General features: G+C 41.4%; 1 protein-coding gene across 8 annotated transcripts in view; it reads left to right on the plus strand.

Moving 5' to 3' along the window:
* Window positions 1-24,615, plus strand: part of LOC133493556 (deoxyribonuclease gamma-like) — a 103,705-nt gene that overhangs the window by 43,534 nt on the left and 35,556 nt on the right. For 6 of the 8 annotated variants that reach the window (XM_061807023.1, XM_061807013.1, XM_061807031.1 and 3 more), the window contains 3 exons: window positions 11,553-11,639; window positions 24,135-24,232; window positions 24,301-24,413. In XM_061807023.1, coding sequence (XP_061663007.1) covers window positions 11,553-11,639; window positions 24,135-24,232; window positions 24,301-24,413 — 298 coding nt within the window. The remainder of the gene's footprint in view (window positions 1-11,552; window positions 11,640-24,134; window positions 24,233-24,300; window positions 24,414-24,615) is intronic. The other 2 variants (XM_061807069.1, XM_061807079.1) reach the window with 1 other exon arrangement.

Genomic DNA, 24,615 nt, shown 5'->3' on the forward strand with positions numbered 1-24,615 from the left:
ACATGCACCGATGATGAAAATTTCAGACCCCTCCATGATTTCTAAGTGGGAAAACGTGCAAGATAGCAGGGTGTTCAAATACTTATTTTCTTCACTTTATCATGACATGGTGGGTGACTTATTCAAGTATATGCCTCACAGTTCTGAGGACTGGGGTTTATATGCCCGCCCTGCCTGTTTTGAGTTTGCATGTTATTCCTGTACCTTCCTTTACGTTTCCTTCCACATCCCAAAAACAGGCATGGTAAAGCGAACCAAAGCAAATTTATTTATATCGTGCATTTTGTGTCATACACAGAGATAAAACATTTACAATGGGGGCAAAAACAATTAAAATGACCACAATATACAGGGTCAGGCAAAATGATATGACACATTTCGAGGTTAAATAAAAGGCAAATAAAGAAACAAAAAAGTGGTTTTGTTTTCGAAAAGTACATATAATGCCTTTCTGTTTCAGTGCGAGGTCGGGCGGTTGATTTTGGTTTCAATGCAGATACAGTAGCTCTGAAGTTGGTAACCCAAAACAAGATCGTTTTTCAAGCTGGTACAGGATCATGTCTACCAAGATTGACGTGCAAATAGAACGCTTGTTGTGTTGCAGTTACAGATTTGTTTGTTTTGATAAACATTTCTGCAACGAAAGCATGATGCTCACCATTCCAATTCATGGCAGCAACTGAAAAACAAATGAAAAACAATGGCATTATAAAGAAACAAAGCAAAATGGCATATCTACTTTTTGAAAATAACACTTTTGTTTCTTTACTTTTTGCCTTTATTTAACCTACAAATGTGTCAGATCATTTTTCCCGACCCTATATATATATATATAAAAAAGAAATAAAAGTACATTTAGCAACAGCGCACTGTGGAAGAAATATTAAAATTAGAAATACTCTAAAGCATGGGGAAAAAAGAAGAGTTTTCAATCTGGTTTTAAAACCATTCACACTTGGGTCTCAAGTCACTTTTGTTGGCAACTTATTCCATTTGTGTGTAGCACAATAGCTAAATGCTGATTCACCATTGCCTTGGACTTTGCGCTCCACTATTTGATGTGAGTTAGTTGATCTTAGAGTTATACTACTGGGTTTGTATTCCGTAAGCGTTTCTTTCATGTATTCAGGACCTAAACCATTTAGTCATTTATTGACCAGTAGCAGAACTTTAAATCCCCACTGACAACCCGATATACATTATAAAATAGATATTGATAAATAGATAAATACATATACAGGGAGTCCTCGGTCTACGACTGAGATATGTTCCTATAATAGTGACTTAACTTGAATTTCGACTTAAGTCGGATTCCCCCATTAAAGTCAGAATTTACATCAAAATACTTCAATACTTCATCAAAAAACAAATACACTTAAATAAACAAGATGATGTTGGTCGATTTACTGTGCGCCATCATTGGCGGCGTTTATCGCCCTCAGCGGTATAATGTTTGTTCATTGCTGAGAGAAAGTTATTGTGCAGGATAAAATAAGAAACATACAAAAATGTTTAACAAAAAAAATGGACTTAAGATAATATGAAAATGGCCATAAAAGGTATTACATCTCATAAAGTTGATGTAACAGAATTTGTCCAGGGAATTGGAAGACTTGAGAAAGTCTTACCACTTAAATGGCGTGGAAGTACAACAAATGTGGATGACAGCAATGAAGGGAGATTGTCAAAGCGTCAGGGGAGATTGGAATCCTAAGGATAAAAACAAAGTACTTTCTAACAGCAGCAGACTTAATCATGGAGTTCAAGGATTAATAGAGTGCACTTCTGCTAGATTTAGACAAAGAACAAATTATACTGCCATTGGAAGAGCAAAACAAAACAACGATGAACCATTTGATCAACATAGAACGAGAATGACAACATGTTTTAAGCAAACAGCAGCATCCCTGAAGATCACACAGCAGGGAGTGTGTATCAAGAGCAATTAAAAAAATGCTCCATGTGAATTCAAATAATCCTACAAAACAATGGATTGAAAAACATTGGGTTGACAAATCAACTGGCAGCCTGTAACAATATGTTAACCAATTACTACACGCAGAAAGAGAAGAGAGAGAGTGGTACAAAATGAGAAAAAGAAAGTTGACGCCTTTCTGACAGAGGAAGGAGAAATGTATGGAGCTTTATCCGGAACATTTAATAATCGTGGCCGCAGACGAGGAAAAGGCAGAGGAAGAGTAATGGGGGGGGGACGTGAGTTTGATCAAAAAGAAATTATTTGCAGGTGTTGTGGAGAAAAACGTCACATTTCAGGTGACTGGCCTAAAAACAAAACACCCGCCACTGCATGAATAGAGCAGCCATCTTCCCATCAAAAATGTCACAACCGATGCTCCCAATTTGCCCCATACGTTTGTTGGGAAGAGTAGGCTTGCTAAAAATTACGACTAGGCTTCGTTCCCTCTGCGACAGGAAATATAGAAGTAAAAAGGAATTACTGGGAGGACAGTTGAATGGCTTACAAAATAGAAATCCAGTATTCTGTTACACCATCGATATTCCAAACAAATCTCCCACAAGAACAGATCTTTTGCTGCAAACAGCTTGAGACATGATTGAACAACCACAAGATGAAATAGGAAGTGACTCAGTGCACGTGACTATGTAGCATAAGATAAACTTATCCACAGCCAACACCAGCCAAAATTAGGAATGATTATCTGCACTCAGATGGTATATCAGGAGTGGTGGCAGGAACAAGACTGACAAACTAAATTACACAGGGAATGAACACCACCACACAAATCATTGTACAAAAAAAAAAAAATAATTAACAGGAGTGGAAGACTTTGGGACAATTTGTATAGACGGCACAAAATATTTCTGATTGGACAGAAAAAGAACCTGATTTGGATTGGGAAGACTGAACTGTACAGAAAACCAAATTATTGGACAGTGTAAACAATGTGAGACCAGATGTTGCTGTATTCTCAGTGGTTTCCCAATCTACTCAGACAATACTGGAAAAATAGAGGAATAGTGACGATTTTTGGGAAATCAGTGACACATGCAGAGCTACTACAAAATTTGCAGTTCAATTACCAAAAGAAATAGCCATATGTAAATGTGCAGTACACACATCAAATACAGGCAAAGAATCATTAGGAAATGGATTTACAGATAAAATAGCAAAACAAGCAGCAGCCAAAAACCTTTATGGGATTAGCTGACCATGTAACAAATGAAGACATACTTTGAGATGTGTTAAACAAAATGTAACAACAAAGCTTACAAGTAGAACTAAAAATGTGGAAAAAATAAGGTACTACATTACAAAATGGGAATTATGTCGGCACATTAAAAAAAAAAAAAAAATTCTACCAAAAAACATTTTTTAAGTGGGCGGCAATATTGAGCCATGGGAAGTCTCATGTCTCAACACGGGGAATGGTAGCCTTGGTACAAAGGTATTACATGACCCTTGGATTTAACTTGTATGCAAAAAAATTTTTGGAGTGCTCATTTAACCTGTGCTCGACAGAATCCACAAGGGAATGTGCATCCAAAACGTGGTGCGTTTCCTCAGGCTAAATATCCATTTCTGAAAATACATGTGGATTTCATTGACCTAAACAAAAGTGAGAGAAAACAATACCGTTTAGTCATCACCGATGCCATTTCAAAATGGGTCGAAATATTCCCAGCTAAACAACCTGATACGCTAACAATAGCTAAAGCATTATGCAAAGACATCATACCAATGGAAAACACTTTGTAAATAAAGTGGTCGACAAAATAGAATTCATGTTCCACGTTAACTTGAACCTCCACTGTTCTTATCATCCACAAAGTGAGAGAATGAAGCCTTCGCTGGCAATGAAGAACAGACTGAAGAAATGCATAGAACAAACACAGACCGTGGACACAAAGGATAGATTTCATCAAACTATACATACATTACAAGCACGACAGGTCTCATTCCATTCAAAACACTGTTTGGGAGACCATACAAATTGCTGATAAAATTGCAAAAGTGGGAAGGTCCCTTTCAGGAGTTATTAACAAGCCCAACTAGCTTCAAAAATAGCAAAAAGGAATACTTGAGTTCATTTGTCGATTGTAAGAACGTTATTGATTTTGAAACCTTTGTTAATACTAAAAATTAATTTGTTTTTATTGGCCACTTATAAGATAGCTGTTCTCATTCCCACTGCAAAAGTCGCTGTAGTCCGGTTACACAGGGGGTACGGGTATTTAGAACCCTTCCGTCTCAACCTGGTGAAGAAAACAACCAGACTGAGGTATTTAGGGGAGTGAGACTGCTGTCATAATGGCGACTAAACAGATAATTTTGCTGTTGGGTGTTGGATGAAAACGCTATCTCTTATTTAAATTTTTCTGTTAAAGTGGTATTTGTGGGAACCACCCAAGGTCCCAGAAAAATAAATTGGATAACTACATACAAAAAACTGAATTCGAGTTTATTGAAATGACACGGTAGATCTGTAAATGTAAAGCCACATTCGTGTGACAATAATCAGGCCATCAGAGTTGCAAGTATTACAATATGTATACCTGCGAATGAAACTACGGGTGATGTGTTTTCCAAAAATCCTCAATTCCTTTTGTAGATTTGTGCAGTTCACAAAGTAAAATAACCTGCCTTTGAAACAGTTTTGAGGTTAAAGGGAGTGACTACTTATTTTAACACTAAATTAAATGTAGAAAAATAGTTTCACCTTGCAACAGGCATTTCTGGACAAAATATTAATTAGCTCCTTATAGCAAAACAAGCAGCATAAACTTGTTTAAATGATTGTGTTGTTTGCACGGATCCAGAAATTATACCAGTGTTATTACCTGATAACGAATGCCAAAAAAGGGGGGGAGGGATTCTGTGTATCCATTAACTTTTGAAAAACAACATTGTTTTCTCTAATGACGTGTCACCAGAAAATTTCACATACATCAAATTGATGGGAACTTGAAAAAAAATAGAAAATTTATCAGCATTAATGTGTAAAATCATTTTTGTGATTGATAATTCATTCAAGCCATTGTCACGGTGGTCTTTTTGATTTTTTATGACTGATGTCCTTCCTGATGCAACTCCTCTGCATTTATTCGAAGAGAGAGCTGTAGCCTATCCCAGCTAACTTTGGGCGAAGGCAGACTACACCCCGAACTGGTCGCCAGCCAGTCGGAGTGCAGATATCCACACCATCACTGAGCGGGAATTGATCCCACACTACCATGACACCATCAGATTGGGAAAAAAAAAAGTAACACGTTACTGTGCTTTAATAACTTTATTATTGCCATTTGTCTATTCATCATATGTCTGTTTATGAAACAACTACTGTAATGCAGTTTTACCCGAACACTAGCATATACTGAGGAGGAGCTGAATGACATGGACAAAATAACAGAAAGAAACATTTGGATACACCTTGCACACTGTAAAAAGGTCATCTCAGCTGAGTCACCCAAAGGGAAAGGTGAGCAAAGTCCAGCATAAGGTGGGTGCAGATTTATAGTATCAAAAAATACCCGAAGGCTGGTGAAGATTTAAAAGACACCTGACTCATTTAGGGGTGACTTGGTTGACATGACTTCAAAATGGCTAAATAATATGATAGCATGTTGTGCTGCAGTGTTGACAGCTGTAATAATATTTTTCTTCATATAGTACTTTTAGGCACCTATAAAGCTGACAAACACACACAAGACAACCAATAATTATATCCAGTCAACTATGCCTACCACACATAAGATAGAGGCGCAACCTCAATTCAAATAACAAACAACTATGTGGCAGTCACCGAGGCATGAGGGGAGGACTCCATGTGTAGCTCCCAATGAGTCAATTAAGCACTTTTTAAATTCCTTGCCCGAGTTTAATTGAACTTTCAAACAAAGGGACTCTACAAAGAATAAAGTCTAGATCAAATAAACAGTATCTGACAAATTATGTACAAGACTTCAGGTGGAACACCCTGGTGGCAGACAAAGGTAACAGATGGACCCCCTCCTGGGGAACATCATCATATTCTCAGCATCACAAACACTTTAAGACCTTGCTTCAGACAGAAACAGGCTTTACAATTCAAGTAAATTTAACTAAAGGTTCAATTATTCCCCCGGCTTTTAAGTCTTCTACCACATCTTGCTGGGGATTCCATCTATGGGCTTATGCTAAAGGAAACCCCCATTTTCTTCTCAACATTTGCCAATTTAACACGACCCTAAACCCGAATGCCATACAAAACAGTCCATATACTATGGAGGGAGTTGAATTATTTCAACCGAAAAAGCGTGATGAGCATTTCTTGGCAGTGACAGGTATTTCACAAATGGGAAACAACAAACAACTTCATGTAGAATGCAGCCAACATGGTAAACTATAGCTGCATCACCTGCATGGGCCCAAGGCCACGATGTGTCATTTCAGCAGAAATCCCAACACAGTGTACCCTGGAGGTCATGACTAAAACAACTCCTAACACCACTTGTCAGAAATGGAATAGTGTTTATCCAATATCTAAGGCAGTAAATGATAAACTATTTTCTACTAATGTTGCATTGGCTAACTTCTGCGTTAGCTATACAGGGACCGGTGTTAAGGTGGGAAGTCTCAACAAAACATGGTATCGTGTTATCTATTGGCAAACTCCCTCCCTGCTCTCACGCAGCTATGTGTGTTAGTCATAAGTTGTATCGTCTTCTTTTTCTTTCGGCTTGTCCCATTAGGGTCGCCACAGTGTGTCATCTTTTTCCATCTAAGCCTATAAGTGCATCCTCCTCTAACACTCACTGTCTTCATGTCCTACCTCACAACATCCATGAACCTTTTCTTTGGTTTTCCTCTCGCTCTTTTGCCTGGCAGCTCCATCCTCAGCACCCTTCTACCAACATACTCACTCTCTCGCCTCTGGACATGTCCAAACCAGTCTGCTCTCTAACCTTGTCTCCAAAACATCCAACTTTAGCTGTCCCTCAATGAGCTAATTTCTAATCCGATTCAACCTGTTCACACCAAGCGACAACTTCAGCATTTTCATTTCTGCTACCTCCAGTTCTGCCTCCTGTTGTTTCTTCAGAGCTACCGTCTCTATTCCGTACATCATGGCTGGCCTCACCACTGTTTTATAAACTGCCCTTCATCCTAGCGGATACTCTTCTGTCACATAAAACACCAAACACCTTCCGCCAACTGTTCTACCCCGCTTGGACCCGTTTTTTTTCACTTCCTGACCATACTCTCCATTCCTCTGTATTGTTGACCCCAAGTATTTGAAGTCATACACCCTCACTATCTCTTCTCCCTGGAGCTTCACTCTTCCTCCTCCTCCCCTCTCGTTCACGCACATATATTCTGTTTTACTTTGGCTAATCTTCATTCCTCTCCTTTCCAGTGCCTGTTCCATGCTTTCACTACAAATCACAATATCATCTGCGAACATCATGGTCCAAGGGGATTCCAGTCTAATTTCATCTGTCACCCTATCCATTACTACCGCAATTAAGAAGGGACTCAGCAAGGAACCCTGATGCCGTCCCACCTTCACACCAACGGCACATCTCACCGCTTTTCTGCTGCCCTCATACATGTCCTCTACTATTCTAACATATTTCTCCACCACACCAGACTTGCTCATGCAGTACCACAGTTCCTCTCTTGGTACTCTATCATAGGCTTTCTGTAGGTCTACAAAGATGCAATGTAGCTCCTTCTGACCTTCTGTGTACTTTTCCACAAGGATCTTCAAGGCAAATAGTGCATCTGTGGTGCTCTTTCTAGCCATGAAACCATACAGTTGCTCAAAGATACTTACTTCTGTCCTGAGTCCACTACTCTTTCCCATAACTTCATTGTGTGGCTCATCATCAAGAAGCAGGAAGTGACGTAAAGGACAGAAGCGCCCCCAAGTGGAATCGTTTGTTTCCATTAGTTTTACCTCGTTATTCCTTCGTGTTAGCCAAAATGCCGGCTTGTTGCATTTCTGGACATTGCTTTAACACTCGGGAGAATGGCTTTATCCTTCATAAATTTGCAAGAGACCGGTTTGTTGTGAAAAATGGATTCCACAGGTGCAGAGGACGAGAGCTTCGGGGGTTCCAAATGATAGGTAGGTGTGTATACAGCTACTAAAAAAAAATAATAGTTTGGGGCGGACCACGTAATCGGTCTCTCATAACGTAACAAAAGATCCGCGTACGAAATGTGTCTGTGTGCGTTGGAAGGCGTCGAGCTGCTGCGTCGCTTTGCCAGCGAAGGCTGCGCATCGGGCTTGTGGACTGCGGCGGCTCTGAAGAACGCAGCCGACACTGCCTCACTCAGCCGCGTGCAGCGACAACGCAGTAAAGCGCCCCGGCTCGACGGTGTTGTTCATCGCGTACTGCAGCGGCTATGAACAACCCCCTAAAGCAGTCCGGCTCAGCTCCATAATAACCCACTTCGGCGCCGAAAATGAGCCACACCGGCCGGCTACGATGAGCTGCGATGGCTCATCTCCGCCGCGGAAGTGGATCGGACGGGGAGGCGGTTTGGCCGTGATCGCATATCATCTGAATATGGCTCGAAACAATAGTGTTATATTGCCCTTGATAACTTCACTCTGTTGTGTGGTGTTCTCCTTTTCGAAAAGACCTTCTGTGTCAGAAAGGGCGTGTTTGTCTCCCATAATAGGGTGCACCGCTTGTTGTCATTGGCGAATGTCCTGGTTATGTCATGGACAGAGGATGCAGCCAATATGGCGACCACTTGGATGTCGTAGAATGACACTTATGCATCTTTGCGCAGAGATGACGCGCTCTCTGCTCACATTCATTTTTTCCGTATAGACGATGTATATGTATTTTTCATTACAATATAAATTTTAGAATGTTTATAGGGATGACGCGTGACCTTTAAAAATGGGGACGAGCACACTTTTCCTCCATTCTTCTGGCATCTTCTCTCCCGCTCGTATTCTATTGAATAAGTTAATGGTCAAAAGTTGTTTGACACTGATAAATGCATCAGGAAAGTGTGCACTGGTATCACTGCTCTTATCTGTGACTGTGTTTCCATCCACAGCAGAGGATATACAATTGGGCGCATCCATCTTTGGACCTCCCCTCGGCTTCTCCCAAAAGTGAAGGTCCTCTTGGACAGATGGAGATCCGACATACATTGATGCAATTGGCATCCCACGAGGTGTACCAGATGAGTATAAGTTGGCTAACCAGATGCTGCAGGATGGGAATCCATCTTGTTATGGTTAACCCCAAATAAAAACTTTGACAGAATCAACTACATACATTACAATGTACAGAAACTAGGTAACTATACGGAAGCAGGCTTTATTGCCATAAGAGAACAACTTGCTGCAACCCCTCACTCGTGGCATTCCAGATCTGCATAGTGGTTGACATGCTCCTGGCTGAGAAGGGTGGCATCTGCTCAATGTTCGGTGACCAGTGTTTTACGTTTATTCCAAATAACACAGCACCTGATGTGTCACTCACAAGGGCCATTTAAGGCCTCCGTGAACCACAAGATGATTGAGCACTCTGGTGTGAACACATCAGCCTGTTCTGAGTGGTGGGGGGGAAAAAAAGTTTGTGTTCTCTGTCCTAGTTTCTACAGCTGTGTTTGCGGCTATTCCTACATTGTGTGCATGCTGTTGTATTCCCTGCATAAGGGCATCACCTAACCAACTTATAACCCCTGCTATTGCCCCGACAAATTCAAAATTATCAGAAATATATCCACTATTGGCACAACAGGGTAATGACAGTCATATTGGTGACCACTATGATGATGTTATATACCCTTACCTGTTCTCTGATAAGTGTCCCTAAAAAAAAAAAAAAAAAACCCCTTAGATACGAGTCACAGACCTGCGGGGGTGCTTTGAGATCCATTGCTTCAAGAGGCCTCATGCCAGGGAACCCTTCCACCTACCTCACCTCGTATCGGTTGTCAGTGAAACACTGAGAGATGATCCGCAGCCTTAATCAACATCTACAACCATAAGAAAAAAGATAGTAACATGATCTGCCGTTAAAAATAACACCCCACCACCATAAGCATCTCGCTCCCTTGCCAAGTGATGACAGTACATGATTGATGCAACATTCAGTCAGTCAGGCTCGCACCTTGTAAGTTAAATGATGCCAACTATCATTGATAGACACACACAAACAGGTTCTTTAAACGTCTTCATTTGAAAAACTATATATTAAATGCTCTATGTCAGAGCTGCCCAGACTTTTTGTTTGCCAAAAGATCTACTTTTCAAGCAGCCAACCATGAGCTAGCTACCTTTTTTGGTGGGGGTGGTGACGATATCTCCAGTTTGAGAGCGCAGAGAACTACCAGTGAGCTAAAATTCTGAGCCGCCAACATAGCTCAGCACTAATATATGCTAATGCACCTTTCTTGACTGCTGTTCGGTTTAAACTCAATCGCTATACAATGAATTAGGATAGAATAGGATGAATTATGTAAATGAAGGGACAAGAGAGGTCTTCAATTTGGCTCTAGAGGAGAAACTGGTTTGACTGACCAGCTGCAACGCCAACACCCGCTCTGAGTCAGTCTTACCAGTGTCCCCGTTTTTATTAGTTTCTCAAAACAAAAGGTCACAAGATCAAAGAAACAAATGGAGGAACAGAAAGCAATGCCAACACAAAGACAAATACTAAGATAAACATTTACAACAATGGTGTTTGAGGAGTATCTGCTTTGAAGTGCACCATCTCCCGAGATGTGGCTGGGTCACACTTCGAGTTACACTCAGGTCACACAGCCACTCTCAAAGAGAATGATTCGGGCAAGGATGGTATAAACAAATGCATGATAAAATAATAAATCTAACAACTGCATAAACCCGTTTTGCACAACAAAATTAACATAATTTTTTTGTCATTACCTGAGTTTACTTCTTTACTTTCCCTTTCTTTTGTAATACAATGCCAGATTGGCATATGAAGCATACACATTAAATATTGTCTGTGGAAAAAAAACCTCTCCTCATTCCATATGAAAGTGGTAAGGGTTCCTCTTCTTACTTGGTCCAGTTCCCCACTCACTTTTCTACCCCTAAGTTTAAGTTTAGCCTCCTAAATTGGAGGCCAACTCACTAGCGTGCTAGAATGGATTAATTGCATTTTCATTCATGTTAATGAGGAATTATATTTTGAGATACGAGTGTTTGAGAGAAGAACATGCTCACCACGAATCCAATTTGTATATGAAGGCATCATTATATACATATTTTCAAAATATGTATCAGTACAAAGGACACCATATTTAGTCCAAAATGCTCTTAAATGGTAAAATGATACATCCATCTGTCAAAAACCCTGAATGTTTATTTAATAGTTTTAAATAAATGACAAAAAAAGGTCAAAAGACACATTTCTTTGTCAAAACTGATTTTATATATATTTTTTTATACCCTAACCCTGGATTTTATCAAAGGAATATTTTTTGAAAAGTGAAATTGAAGGCCACACTGGCAAAAGACACATTTTTAAATTCATATTAATGTGTACTTTTACTGAGTACCAGTGTATGCGTTTGTTTGTTTGTTTGTGTGGAGGTATGAAGGTTACCACTATGGCTCGGTGTCCAGCTCCAGTCTGGGAAAGTCTCCTAATGATCTACAAAAGTATGTCTTCACCTACAGGTAGGACACTAACATGGTTTCCTGAAGAATACTGCTCATGTTGGATTACTCATGTTGACAACCAGTTGTAGAAATATACAGGACTGTGTTGAGTTTCAGAGGTTTACCAATATTAGAAATAAATATAATATTGTATTGATTCTGTCTCAAAACCGAAAATCACAGTGTTTAAATTTTTCATCCTGTGTTAACTTAAAAATGGGAGAAAATGTTCGGCACTCTCAAGGTGTGTGCCACCATTCCACATACAGCCAGGGTTGGTACTGTGCGCCATGAAACCTATGGCCCTGGTTCAAATCAGATTGGCATGACAACCACAGTGGGATTAGTGGCTCAGGCACTGATCAATCAGACAGTCAGCTCGCTGTGAGAACTAATGTGAATTGCAAGACACATTGACCGTTGACGCTGCAAACATCCTTTGCAGTGATAAATATGCATGCATCACGCAGGGATGGGAATATTCCACGGATTCGCGGAACTCCGAGGTTTTTCAGATGAAATTGTCATTTTTGTGAAACGTGTAAATAGGTTGAGAAAATTTGTGAGGGGGGGGTACGGCTTGACAATGGGAGAGGCTGTGATCAACAGCGGAAAACGGCATCCCTATCTGTTTACGACATTGCTATCTGTTTGCATTAAATTTGGTGTTTATAATAACGACAACATTCCGATTTCCGGCAGCATTTTGACTCTGATGTTAACATTTCATAGAGAATAATTCTGTTTATTACAGCATAGTTATAACTTTTAGACATACGTACGCATATGTTATTGAGCGCTCTTCACATTTGCCAGTATGGCAAAAGTCTTGAGGCGAAAAGATGAAGATTGTGCCAGGGATATTGATAAAAACCACGGGGTAAAAAACTGTCAGATGGGCATGGCTTGAAACAAGTGTAACTGTGCAGATAAGAACGAAAACTGTCTCTCAAACTCTAAAAACTCTCTCTCTCTCTCTCTCTCTTATATATATATATATATATATATATAATATATATATATGTGTGTGTGAACAAATTACTTCTGTACTTATTTATTCTTACTTATTTCTGAAGTATAACTTGTAAGTGCAGTAGCCTATGATATAAATTTCACTTAGTCTACATTTTTATGTCTGGAGTTTGGCAAAATTATTGTGGTTGTTTGGACTCATATTCTAAATTTTCAAAATGTTATGATTGCCCTGTATTTACACTGTTAGAAGTAACTGGAGGTCACCATTTCACAGTGCGTTTTATGAAAAAAAAATTGTGCCTAAAGGTGGGGCGCACCCTCCTTTGAACCATCCCCCCTGCCTGCTGAAGGCAGACATTTTCAGTGTTTTTGGTCATTCTCAATTGGTCATTGTCATCCCTGATCACGCAGCGTAGAGTTTTGTTTTCCCTGATGCCAGCCCCCTGCAGCTGGGAAAGGTCATGAGCCTTACAGGTTACAGCCACTAGTGGTTGAACAATGGACTGAAGCATTTTACGACGCACAAAAAATATTAGAATGACTTCCTGAAAATGAAAAATTAAAATAAGATTTAATGTATAAAGTATGTAACAGCACACAAAGAATTTGTGGAATCGGCGCCACCCTGGTAGCCACTAGTGACTGATTACTGGGCACAAATCTGTAGAAACACATTCCCAATGACAAAAAACAAAAAAATAATTTACAGATAATCTAATTTCATGTACTCTATGGATTCCACATTATGCATTCTGGTCAGTGTTACATGGCATTGTTTATGTTTTTGTGTTTTTTTTGGTTTTTTTTTTTTTTTGTGGTCTCGGGATTCAAGTACACAAGACTTGCTAACTATCAGGGAGTCTTTTCTGGACTTTTTTTTCCCCACAACTCTCGCCAATTTGCTGAATCTTTTTCTGGAGTTACTCGTCGGTGCTCTCTACAAAGCTTTGGATGAAAGCCTCGCAAGAAAGAGGGGACACACACTGGCGTTTCAGTCTATTCATCTCATCAACCTATTCTCTGTAGTCAACAAAATGGATGAAATTTAGCTTCTTATCAAGACCTTCAAAGACTTTGGATGTTCTCCCCCCCCCTGTGCTCCACAGAGACTTGGCTTTGTGGACACGTCCCCGATGGTCCCGTTATGTTACCCGGCTTTCATCTTTTTTGAGCGGACTGCATAGCAGGAGTAACCACGAACATCGAAAGGCGGTGGAATATGCTTTTATATCAATGAGAAATGGTAGACAGACTTTACACAGCTCAGCACACACTGCAGCCCGCTTTTGGTGTCATTGTTCTTGAACTGTAAGCCGTCGTACTCGCCGTGTGAATTTGACTCTTCACATTTTCGTAGGTGTTTACATTCCACCTCAAGCTAGCATGAACGCTGCACTGCTAAAGCTCACTGACCAGGTAAACGAGATTCAGAAAAAACACCTCGATTCACCACTCACTATCGTAGATTTTAAAACAGCTAAACTTAACCACGAACTCCCTGAATTTAAACAGCGTGTAAAATGTATGATAAGGCAAAATAATACTCTAGACCACTGTTATACTTCCATTAAAAACGCATATCGTGGACTTCCCCGCACTCCCCAAGGCTCCTCTGATCACTGCTTACTCTACTTAATACCTACATACAGGCATATGTCAGTTTCTGTGAGGAGGTGTACCAACAAAAACTTTTCGCACGTTCAGTCACAACAAGCCGTGGTTTACAGCCAGATTTAGGCAACTCCACCAGGCTAAAGATGTTGCATATCGTAGTGGGGATAGGGCCCTCTAAAATCGCATGAGAAACCAGCTGACTGAAGAAATTAACATTGCAAAGAAGGACTATGCAGCTAAACTGGAAAAACGTCTTTGCGCTAATAACTCCAAATCAGTCTGGCATGGATTACAATCGCTCACTAATTACAAGGGACATTCCCCCCAGTAGAAAACAAGAGTAGGCTAGCCGATGACCCTCAAGAGCTTTTTCTGCAGATTTGAAAAGGACACTTTCACGCCACACACCCACCGAGGGGCAACACCGTTCAATCCACTGTTTAACATCCATGAAAAGGGACATAAGTGTAGAGCTTTGTTAGGTTTATCACCTAACTTGCTGGAATATTTGCACAAAAAACAGACAAGAAGTCGTCTTTCTTCTGACAGGGTTCGCACGCGGCCCTAAAAGTCCCTAAAAACCCCTAAATTTTCAAAGGTGCATTTAAGGGCTCCTAAAAGTCCTTAAAATCCACGAAAACCGGTCACGCCCCTAAAAAGGCCTTAAATTAAAAAAAATATCAAAGGGAGGACCTCTACCGCCAAAATTCTCCCTAAAAAATAAATTAATCTTTTATTTAAAAAAAATAAATAACAATCCATCTGGCGTCCAAATCAGCCTGAAATTGTCAACGGAAGTCACCGTGTTGACAACTAAGTTGCCATCTTGTCGATATTCCATTGTTTGCTTCCGTGAGTAGGCATTTCACTTCGTCTTCGTTACGACGTAGCGTAGTTCTTTCATCGATCCAACTTGTATCATGGGGAAGTGCATTTTTCAAGAAGCTTGGGTTGAAAGTAAGGAGTTTGGGAGCTGGGTTCGTCGAGATCCAAAAGATCGGCACATGTTTTACTGCCATCTGTGCAAGCAGAGTTACCAGCTTGAAAAGATGGATGTCAAAGCACTGGAGTCGCACCGGAAAAACAGGAGATGCGCTGATTTGGCGAATACTCTCTCATCTTCCGTTGGTATGAATCTGTTTCTAAAATAGAGATAGTGAAATAAGATAGTGAAACATCAACTTTTGCTCCGGATTACTGTCTCCCACAATATCGAGCAAATCCGTTCTGAAGGAAGCGTTTTTATTTTTTGATTATCGGCAAAAAATGATCGCACATTGCTGGATTTGCTGAAAAAAGATGGAAACGAAGTGGAAACAGCCGAGTAGAAAAGTGACGTCAGAACCAGTGATAACTATGGCAAGCATTGGAATACATTGTAAGGAGGACAAATTTTCTGATATTTCGAGCGATGAACACTATTCGGAAGGCTCCCACAAAGACGGTGAAGAATATAACCTTTATAAATGTGTTAAACGTTATCAATTTGAGCCAGTTAGACAGCATACAAGTTTGAATGCAGACGAAATAGCTGGCCATGAAGGAAGTGCTGAGCATGCGGGAGTATGATATGCCTCGTGTTGGAAACAAAGACCGGTAAGCATTGGTGAAGTTCTTGTTTGGTTTAGTTAGTCATAAACTGATGAATATTAAAAGCTTTGATGTCCTGTATGTTGTAGGGATTTGCGAGTTTGGACCCTACGCGTGTTCACAAGTCTAGGAAAATATGACCAATGATTACAAAAAGTTAACAGGAAATGGATTTATTACAAAGGAATGTGCAGCACAGACGTCCGGGTCTTATCTAGGCATCCGCCGCGCACGAGACGTGTGTCTTCTGACAAGATGACCCAAGAAGAAGACAAGGGCTGGTCGGTAACACAGGGTTTTTATATGTATGGATTAATGGTGAAAGTGGGGTCATCTACACCGAGTCATGTAGAGTTGGACCTACGTGAACGGTGTAATAGGCTAAGAGCTTCCTTGAAGTGTTCAGGAACAACCGCCAGATCATCTTGGGTGAGAAGAACAACGTAAATAGGCAAAAGAAGATACGGTCCCCTCCGCACCACGACCAATACAGGTGAAGTTTTGGTGTCCCACAGCACGATTAAAAACAGGTTTACACGGGTTTATCGTAAACACAGGTTTGTTCTTTTGGGCTGGTGTTACCGGGTGAGCAGTATCCCAAATTTTGCATTCATTTTTAGTTGGCACATAATTTTTCACAAGATCTAGAACACAGGTGGAGTTGACAGAAGAGGAAACAGTCAGTCGGGGTTTTATTCACCGCTTGTTCTGCCACTAGTAACAATTATTCTTTACTGCGCTAATGCCTGTCAAAACCCTAAACCATTCATCAACAGATAGGGCTTTGTTTATAAAACAACTCTTGTGACCTTGAAGATAGCCACTGCCGAAGGTTTGGCCAGGGCTTTATCCAATCGTTGGATCAGTGTCAAATGTGCAATAGGAGTACCTTTAGCTGTTTTAAAATAATTCAGTTTCCAGGCAGACAGGTCCAACACAGCAGCAGAGACAGCGTAAGATGAGTCAGAATAGAGAGTGACAGATTGTCTGACCACCAATTCCAGTGCGAGACAGAGTGCAAGCACTTCCGCTGCCTGGGCTGAGGGAGCAGATGTTAGTACGGAAGAGGAAACAGTTACAAATTCACCTGAGGGTTGCTGCTCCACTATTGCGGCCGCCACAGTCAAAGAGCCATTCGACTTACAGTAACAGCAACCATCAGTGAACAGAACCCTACCATTAGTCAGAGGTTGGACAAAGAGATCAGCACGTGGATAAAAAGAATCTGTAGAATAGAAGAATGATGCTCCCAGGACATAGTGGATCCTTCAGAGGACACCACTCTGCCCAAGAAGGTCACCGATTTGCGACAACAGTGAAGTTTCTTTCTGGAAGCTTTGAATCCCAGCTCATGCAAACGAAGCAAAACAAGTTTAGAGAAAAACACAACTCTGCTGAGATATAGATCCTGCAGCAATGATTTCAAACATTGATTGAAGATTCCAGGTGAATTTTTGAAGCCTTGCGGTAACCTGGTGTATTGCAATTTGTGTCCATGATATCTGAATGCAAACAAGTGTCTACACTCGAGTGCGAGTGGGACACAGAAGAATGCATTTGCCAAATCAATCGCTATGATGTATTTCAAACCAGGTGTGATGGCAGACAACATTCTGTGGGGGTCTGGTAGAGGTAATAATGGTGTGGTCGTTACACCATTAACAGCTCTCAACACGCCCCAGACGATAAGTGTTACCATCTGATTTTAAAACTGGCCTGAGTGGTGTACACCACGAGGAGGGGGATGTTTCCAAGACTCCAGAATTCCACAGGCCAGTGAGAGTGTCCTCCATCCCCTGGTTAGCAGCCGCTGGCCAAGAATATTGAGGTCTGTAAACATGAGATCCTGGAAAAACAGTCATTTTAATATCTGGTGTCTTGGTACAATGTCCAACATTAAAGGGTCCAGAGGACCAAACTAATTTAGGCAGTTTAACATTGACTTGGCGTCGTCGTGGTCAGAGTAGTCACGTCCATGTTCTCTAGTTAGGGTCTCGTGTTCTAATATGGTGATATTCGTTCTCGGAGGTACGTTAGGAACAATGATGCTGTATGCATCTGTAGATTTGGACATCTGTACGTTAGAGAGTGGTGTGTCTTCCCAGTCAGTCAATTGAGTCAGTCGTTTCAACATAGGTCCCAGCTGCCGGGCCTCGTGTCCTGGAGACAGAGCGAGTGAAATGTGGGGTACTGACTCTTCTTGCATTTTGAACCATGTCATTTGATCTGGTGTAAGAGAGCAGGATGCCGCTACACCCTCTCTTGCTGCGTATATATGTGTGGATGTAATTTCCCAAGCATCGCCTTGTGTGTATGCAAAGTTTTCCATGTGTACTAGATCGTGGTTGAGGTTGTAATATAGCGTGCAATATGGATCTCGTGGAGGCAGGTAAGCCCTAAGAGTGTTTTACCAAGGCTTCCACAAAGGAAATTGATGTATGAGACCAGTTTTGAGCTGTGTTTCTGGTTCAAGTCAGGCCCAATAAATGTCCACAGTTGGAGTTGGTTCACTCACAGGTGCCATAAGCCATTGTCCAGAGTGGCAGACGCTGTCAGCTGCCGGCATTATAAACGAATGGTGGAAGCTCTGTCCAGCTAAGATTGTTGGTAGGGGTTGAGTCCATTGCAAGGCCCGTTGAGTCCCTGAGAAGCCCATCAATTGCACAGTGTGTTGTGACAATAAAGTGTCCAGGAGCGAGATGTTGAATGAGGAGTGGTTTGCCCCTCTATCAATGAGAGTGTTCACTTTTCTCCCCGCAACAGATATGGGGATTATGGCACCTGCATCGCCTGACCCCTGGCTTCCTGGGCACCCCTAGTGGAACTGTCCAACCTGCTGCTGTCCATCCTGCTGCCAAGGTGGGCTGCCAAAGCTGTCATTTCTGCCTCTGCCTTGGCCCCCTTGGCTGTTGGACCAGCCACCACGCCCTTGCATTGGAGCTTGAGCTGGAGGAGCTGTAAAACAGTCTTTAATCCAGTGATCAGGGGAACCACAACCAAAACATTGATCACGTAGATGTTCTTGCACTCTCCCCGGCCCCTTCACGCCTACCTGCGTATCCACCCGGCTGTTACCCGAGAACCCACCTGCCTGACTAGGTGGTTGTGTCTGCCAAAAAATTCTGGTGTGGTTTTGGACCTTTACGTCTTGCCTGTGCCTAAGTTAAGAAGTTGTTTTTGGAGTTTTGTAATTTCATTATCCTCACCCTGTTTTTGGCTTGAATAAATTTTGAGGTGATGCACTAAGTGTCGTCTAAATCTAGGCTCATCTCTGGACAGAAGGTCAGGGTCCGCTTTAAGAGTTGGTCTGTACTGGTTCAGGGAGACCTGCCAGGATCCCAGTCCTGAACATAGCCTCCTCCTAACCAGACTGTCCAGGGTGATGTCCAGTGGATTCAGTCCAAAGTTTAGTACAGTTAGTCAAGTGCTCAAGTGGGTCGTTTAACATTGGGGAATTAAGTGGGTGCGGCTGTGACAGGAGTGCGGAACCTCTCTCTGATAGCTGCGGCCAGACGCTCGAATTCCATTGGGTATGTTAAGCATACCTACAGTTGTCTCGATTTCTCTGTGTTCAATACTAGTGCATGATCTAGATGCTGCTTGTCTCCAGTCTCCCATGCAGAGTGTATACCCCTGTAAAGTTTGCACAAAACTAGACACCCATGCACTACCACCAGAAGAGAGATGAGGCAAGCGAACAAGACAATCAACATCTTTAAGATCAAACGGCTTGTATATTGGACCTGATTTAAGGCTTTTGAAAAAAAATAGATAAAACATTTAAAACGGGATAAAAACAATAAAAATGACAAAAACAATTTAAAAAAGACAATTAAAACTGCATACAGTGCAAGTAATATGATTAAAAAGTGGATATATTCTAAAAAGCCTGGGGGAAAAAGAGTTTTCAACCATGTAGCGTTTTGTTTGTTTGTTATATAATATATTAATATAATATCCATCCATTTTCTTTACTGCTTATCCTCATGAGGGTCGCGAGGAGTGCTGGAGCCAATCCCAGCTGTCAACGGGCTGGAGGCAGGGTACACCCTGAACTGGTTGCCAGCTAATCGCAGGGCACATTGAGACAGACAACAGTTGCACTCACAATCACACCTATGGGCAACCTTGAGTCTCCAACTGATGTTGCGTGTTTTTGGGCAGGCATGGAAAGAACATGCAAACTCCACACAGGCAGGTCCCGGGACCTCAGAACTGTGAGGCGAAAACTTTACCAGCTGCCCCACCGTGCTGCCATAATATAATAATAATAACAAACTTAATAATCATCGTGTTATTTCCGATGCGAGAGGACGCTTCACATCAAATCAACAAGACAGTTTTCACTAACCCCCCCTCCTTTAGCGCTTCTCGCTTCCTGTGTGTGTGTGTGTGTGTGTGTGTGTGTGTGTGTGTGTGTGTGTGTGTGTGGTGTACTTACGTGTGATTCAGAATGCGTGCGTGTGTGCGTATTCGACGTACCTCCTTTCTCATTTTTGCAATCCTTCACTCGCGTCCACATATCAAATACAACTTTTCTCAGCCCCATCTTCTTTTCCTCATGGTCTCCTTGATGCCCTCAATGTCACATGCCACCTTACCAGCCGTCTCGGGTAGTTTCCTGGTCGCGTTCCAACATTCATCTCCCCCGCAGAGGAGGAAGAGAGTGTTGGATACAGGGACGCGCTTGGCGCCGGTCCGGGAATAACTACCATCTTCTTTACTTACTTTGCCTTCATTAGACTCACCATTACCCTTTTTTTCTTCAACATTGGCGTCACTGTCACTGTCATTAAATGCGCAGTGCGCCTTTCTCTGTTCACCTCTTTAAATTCCATGAGCCCTTATTTAATCTCTCTTACATCTTTTTTAGTCTTTTACATTTATATTTATATTTACATAGTCTCTGTCAATTTCCTATAACTTCCTCGTCAGTTTATCCCAATCGCAGATTTTCCCCAAGTTGTACTTTTGCCATTATTTTAATGCAAGGTTCCTTTCTTTATTTTGTTTCTTTTTGTCAACATTAAGCATCATTTGCCGCTCAATTGCAACGTACATTTCATCTTTAGTTGGATTCAGCACATTCATGATCAAATTCACCATCCATGATTGTTTCTTTAATTTAGTGGTCACTCTTCTTTGACTAAACCCAACCAAATTCCTTTGCGCAACAAATTAGCCTAAACTATTCGTTTTTTTTCATACGCCCCTTGCGACGTCCCAGGCTCAAACTGACGGCAAACCCTCTGTTTTTAAGGGATCCCATCCCCTTTAGGTGTAACAGGTAAACCTCACAGTGCAATTGTACGTCTACAATATACGTCAGCTACGACGGGATATACAACTTCTCTATATCACTTATTCTCTTTATCTCTTATTCTCAATAACTCATATGAGGCATGAACAGTCTGATACTTCTCAAATTTGGGCAGTTCAGTATCCAGACTCTGACAGTAAACAGGCTCCTGCTTACGTTTTGGTTTTGGCCGCGACCTGGAGAAGTCATAAGTACAGACGACCAGCCTCGACTTGTCCGTATAACACTCCTGTGTTTCTCATATGTCTGTCTTTAACTCATCTGTCGACGGCCAACGCTCGTCTACCTCCCTCGACTTATGGTCGGGGTCACCAAATTGTAGGGATTTGCGAGTTTGGACCCTACGCGTGTTCACGAGTCGAGGAAGATATGACCAATGATTAGAAAAAGTTAGCAGCAAATGGATTTATTACAAAGGAATGTGCAGTACAGACGTCAGGGCCTTATCTCGGTATCTGCCGCACACGAGACGTGTGTCTTCTGACAAGATGACCCAAGAAGAAGACAAGGGTTTTTATATGTATGGGTCCATGGTGAAAGTGGCTGTGGCTTTCCACTCCTTTTCTGGTGTTTGTCTCCACGGCAATGCCTGGGATAGGAGGATGGCGCCAGCCGGTTTTCTGCGTACAAAGATCAAGGACAACCACCGGCTCCACAACACATCCTTGTCTGATTAACAAATGGCCAACACTTTATCCGTTGATTAAATGTATAAGGTCATATTTAAGCAAATAATGAAAGTGCAATAAAAGTAAAATAGTCTTCAATGTATTTGGAGTTTTCGGTCTTGGTTTAAAACTGTGCAAACGCCGTGTATTTTGTAAATAGGTACACGACCACCTGGCCGTTCATTGTACAACGCGATGAGTCTGCCTGTGCTTGTATGAGCAACTGTCTGCAGTATGATGTGTTTACCAGGGTTAGGTCAACTACATGCGTTTTTCAGATATGGGAAACTCGGTCAAAGTTTGCAGACTTTAATCATAAACTCTTGGATTTTTTGGTAAAAACATCGAAAAGGTTATGCATTTTATGGTGCAGTTGAACATTTTGTCTAGATGAGATAATGTGCATTAGAAAGTAGACATTCCATACACTTTAAAGGGGATGAGCCTGAAGAAGTGAGTCTTGAAAAATATCTAAAGTTCAAATCACGAGATTCATCCTACGCACCACCATCCTATTCTATCGAGCTCCACTCTCCCCTACCACTACTTTGTCAGTAACCTCCTTCTAATTACATCATCTGCACAAAATATAGTCCACTTGTGTGCTTCAACCTCTGCTCTTATAGGTCACTCTATGTTCCTGTCTCTTCTGGAAACAAGTGTTCACCACTGCCAATTCCATCCTTTTTGCGAAGTCCACCACCATCTGACCCTCAAAGTTGCTTTGCTGGATGCCGTACTTACCCATCACTTCTTCATCGCCCGTTTGCTTCGCCAACATATCCATTGAAATCTGCACCAATCACAACTCACTCTCTGACTAAGATGCTCAGGACTACTTCGTCTAGTTCTTTCTAGCGTTTCTCTTACAACTCGAGGTCACATCCAACCTACGGGGCATAGCCGTTAATCATTATATATAATGCCCTCAATTTCAAATTTCATCCTCATCACTCGATCTGATACTCTTTTCACCTCCAATACATTCTTAGAATAACCCCTACTCCATTTTTCTTCCCATCTACTCCATGGCAAAATAATTTAAACCCTGCTCCTAATCTTCTTGCCTTACTCCCTTTTCACTTGCTCTCCTCTATACACAATATATCAACCTCTCTCCTAATCATCATGTCCACTAACTCCTGAGCTTTTTCTGTCATAGTTCCAACATTCAAAGTCCCCTACACACAGCTGTAGGGTCTGTGCATTCCTCCTCTTTTTTGCCTTCAAACTACATTATCTGAATTTCTAACTATGACTTGCAGAGGCGAGTGGAGCTCGACAGCATAGGATGGTGTTGTGTAGGATGACTCTGGTAGCGGGTAGAAAGATAAGAAGGCAAAGGTAGAGCAGACAATCAGGTGATGGAAGTTAAGAAAGGAAGAATGTTGTGTAGCCTTTCAGAAAGAGGTGAGATAGACTCTTGACTTACAGGAAGAGTTCCCAGAAGACTGGAAAACTATTGCCAAGGTTTTCAGAGAGGCAGGCAGGAGACTACTTGAGGTGTTTTCTGGTAGGAAAGGGGAGAAGGAGAGTTGGTGGTGGTACCGCAAAGTACAGGAAGTCATTCAAGGAAAGAGATTAGGGAAGAAGACATAGGACATGAAGAGGACTGAGGAGAGGCAAAAGGAGTGCTTTGAGGTGCGACGTAGGGTCGCGTAAGGTAGAGGTGGCGAAGGCTAAACAAGAGGCATATGACATCATGGACACCAGGTTGGATATGAAAGAAGGAGAAAAGGATCTCTACAGGTTGGCCAGACAAAGGCATAGAGATGGGAAGGATGTCCAGCAAGTAAAGGTGATTAAGGATGGCGATGGAAATATGTTGACTGATGCCAGTAGTGTGGTAGTAGCAGTATGGTTTCATGCCTAGAAAGAGTACCACAGATGCATTATTTGCCTTGAGGATGCTCGCGATTCGTTGAGGAAGCATCCCCAATCATCAATTGGTTTGGCTGGATCTTGAGATAACTGCAATCAATGTCATGACTCTCCTTCTAAAGGGTTAGGAATAAGGTTAAATTTCAGTCAAGTACACTCTACTAATATTTTTTACAAAGCATGCCATTTCACTCATATTATAGTTGTGTAAAAAGTAGGACTTGACTGTTTCTGATTTTGTCTTGAGTTTTCATATTATGCAAAAATTGACAAACCGTAAACCGTATTTGAACAAGTAAAATTGCTTGCCAAAATCATTTAATTGATATAAACTGAGAATACCCCGGTTAAATGTATTCACTTTGACCAGCAATTAAAAATAAATAAATATCAAATTCACCAAAAATAGAGATGTCCTCTTCTGAGTTTTAACTGTTCAGTTGTTCCTAATATTTTTTTCATCAGGACAAAGACTGTTCATGTAATGGGTCAACATCAGTACCAGAATCACAATCAATTTGTTCGAGCACCATTTGCAGTTTACTTCCACAGCAACACAACTGGTAAGGAAGTACCCAGAGAACGATATTCTTTGTTTGTGGTGTTTTTAAACAATGGCTTTTGTCATTAGCTGTCAAGAATTTTATTCTGGTTGGGTTGCACGCGGATCCAAGCAGCGCCATCCAGGAGATCGACCACCTATATGACGTCTTCAAGCAAGTGCTGAGCAAATGGAATGAGAAGGTAACATCCACGTTGACTGTATTTTCTGGACAAGAGTGCATCGGATTGTAAAATCCACCCACTTTATGGAGGAAAAAATATTTCTTTACATATATTAGCCACACTGGACTATATGCCACAGAAATATATGTTGTGAAATAAGATATTTACACAGATTTTGGAAATGCCTTGTTCCAAACAGTGACTGTAATATGTCGTGTAC

The sequence above is a fragment of the Syngnathoides biaculeatus genome, chromosome 2 (assembly GCF_019802595.1).
Source record: "Syngnathoides biaculeatus isolate LvHL_M chromosome 2, ASM1980259v1, whole genome shotgun sequence".
NCBI classification, from domain to species: domain Eukaryota; kingdom Metazoa; phylum Chordata; class Actinopteri; order Syngnathiformes; family Syngnathidae; genus Syngnathoides; species Syngnathoides biaculeatus.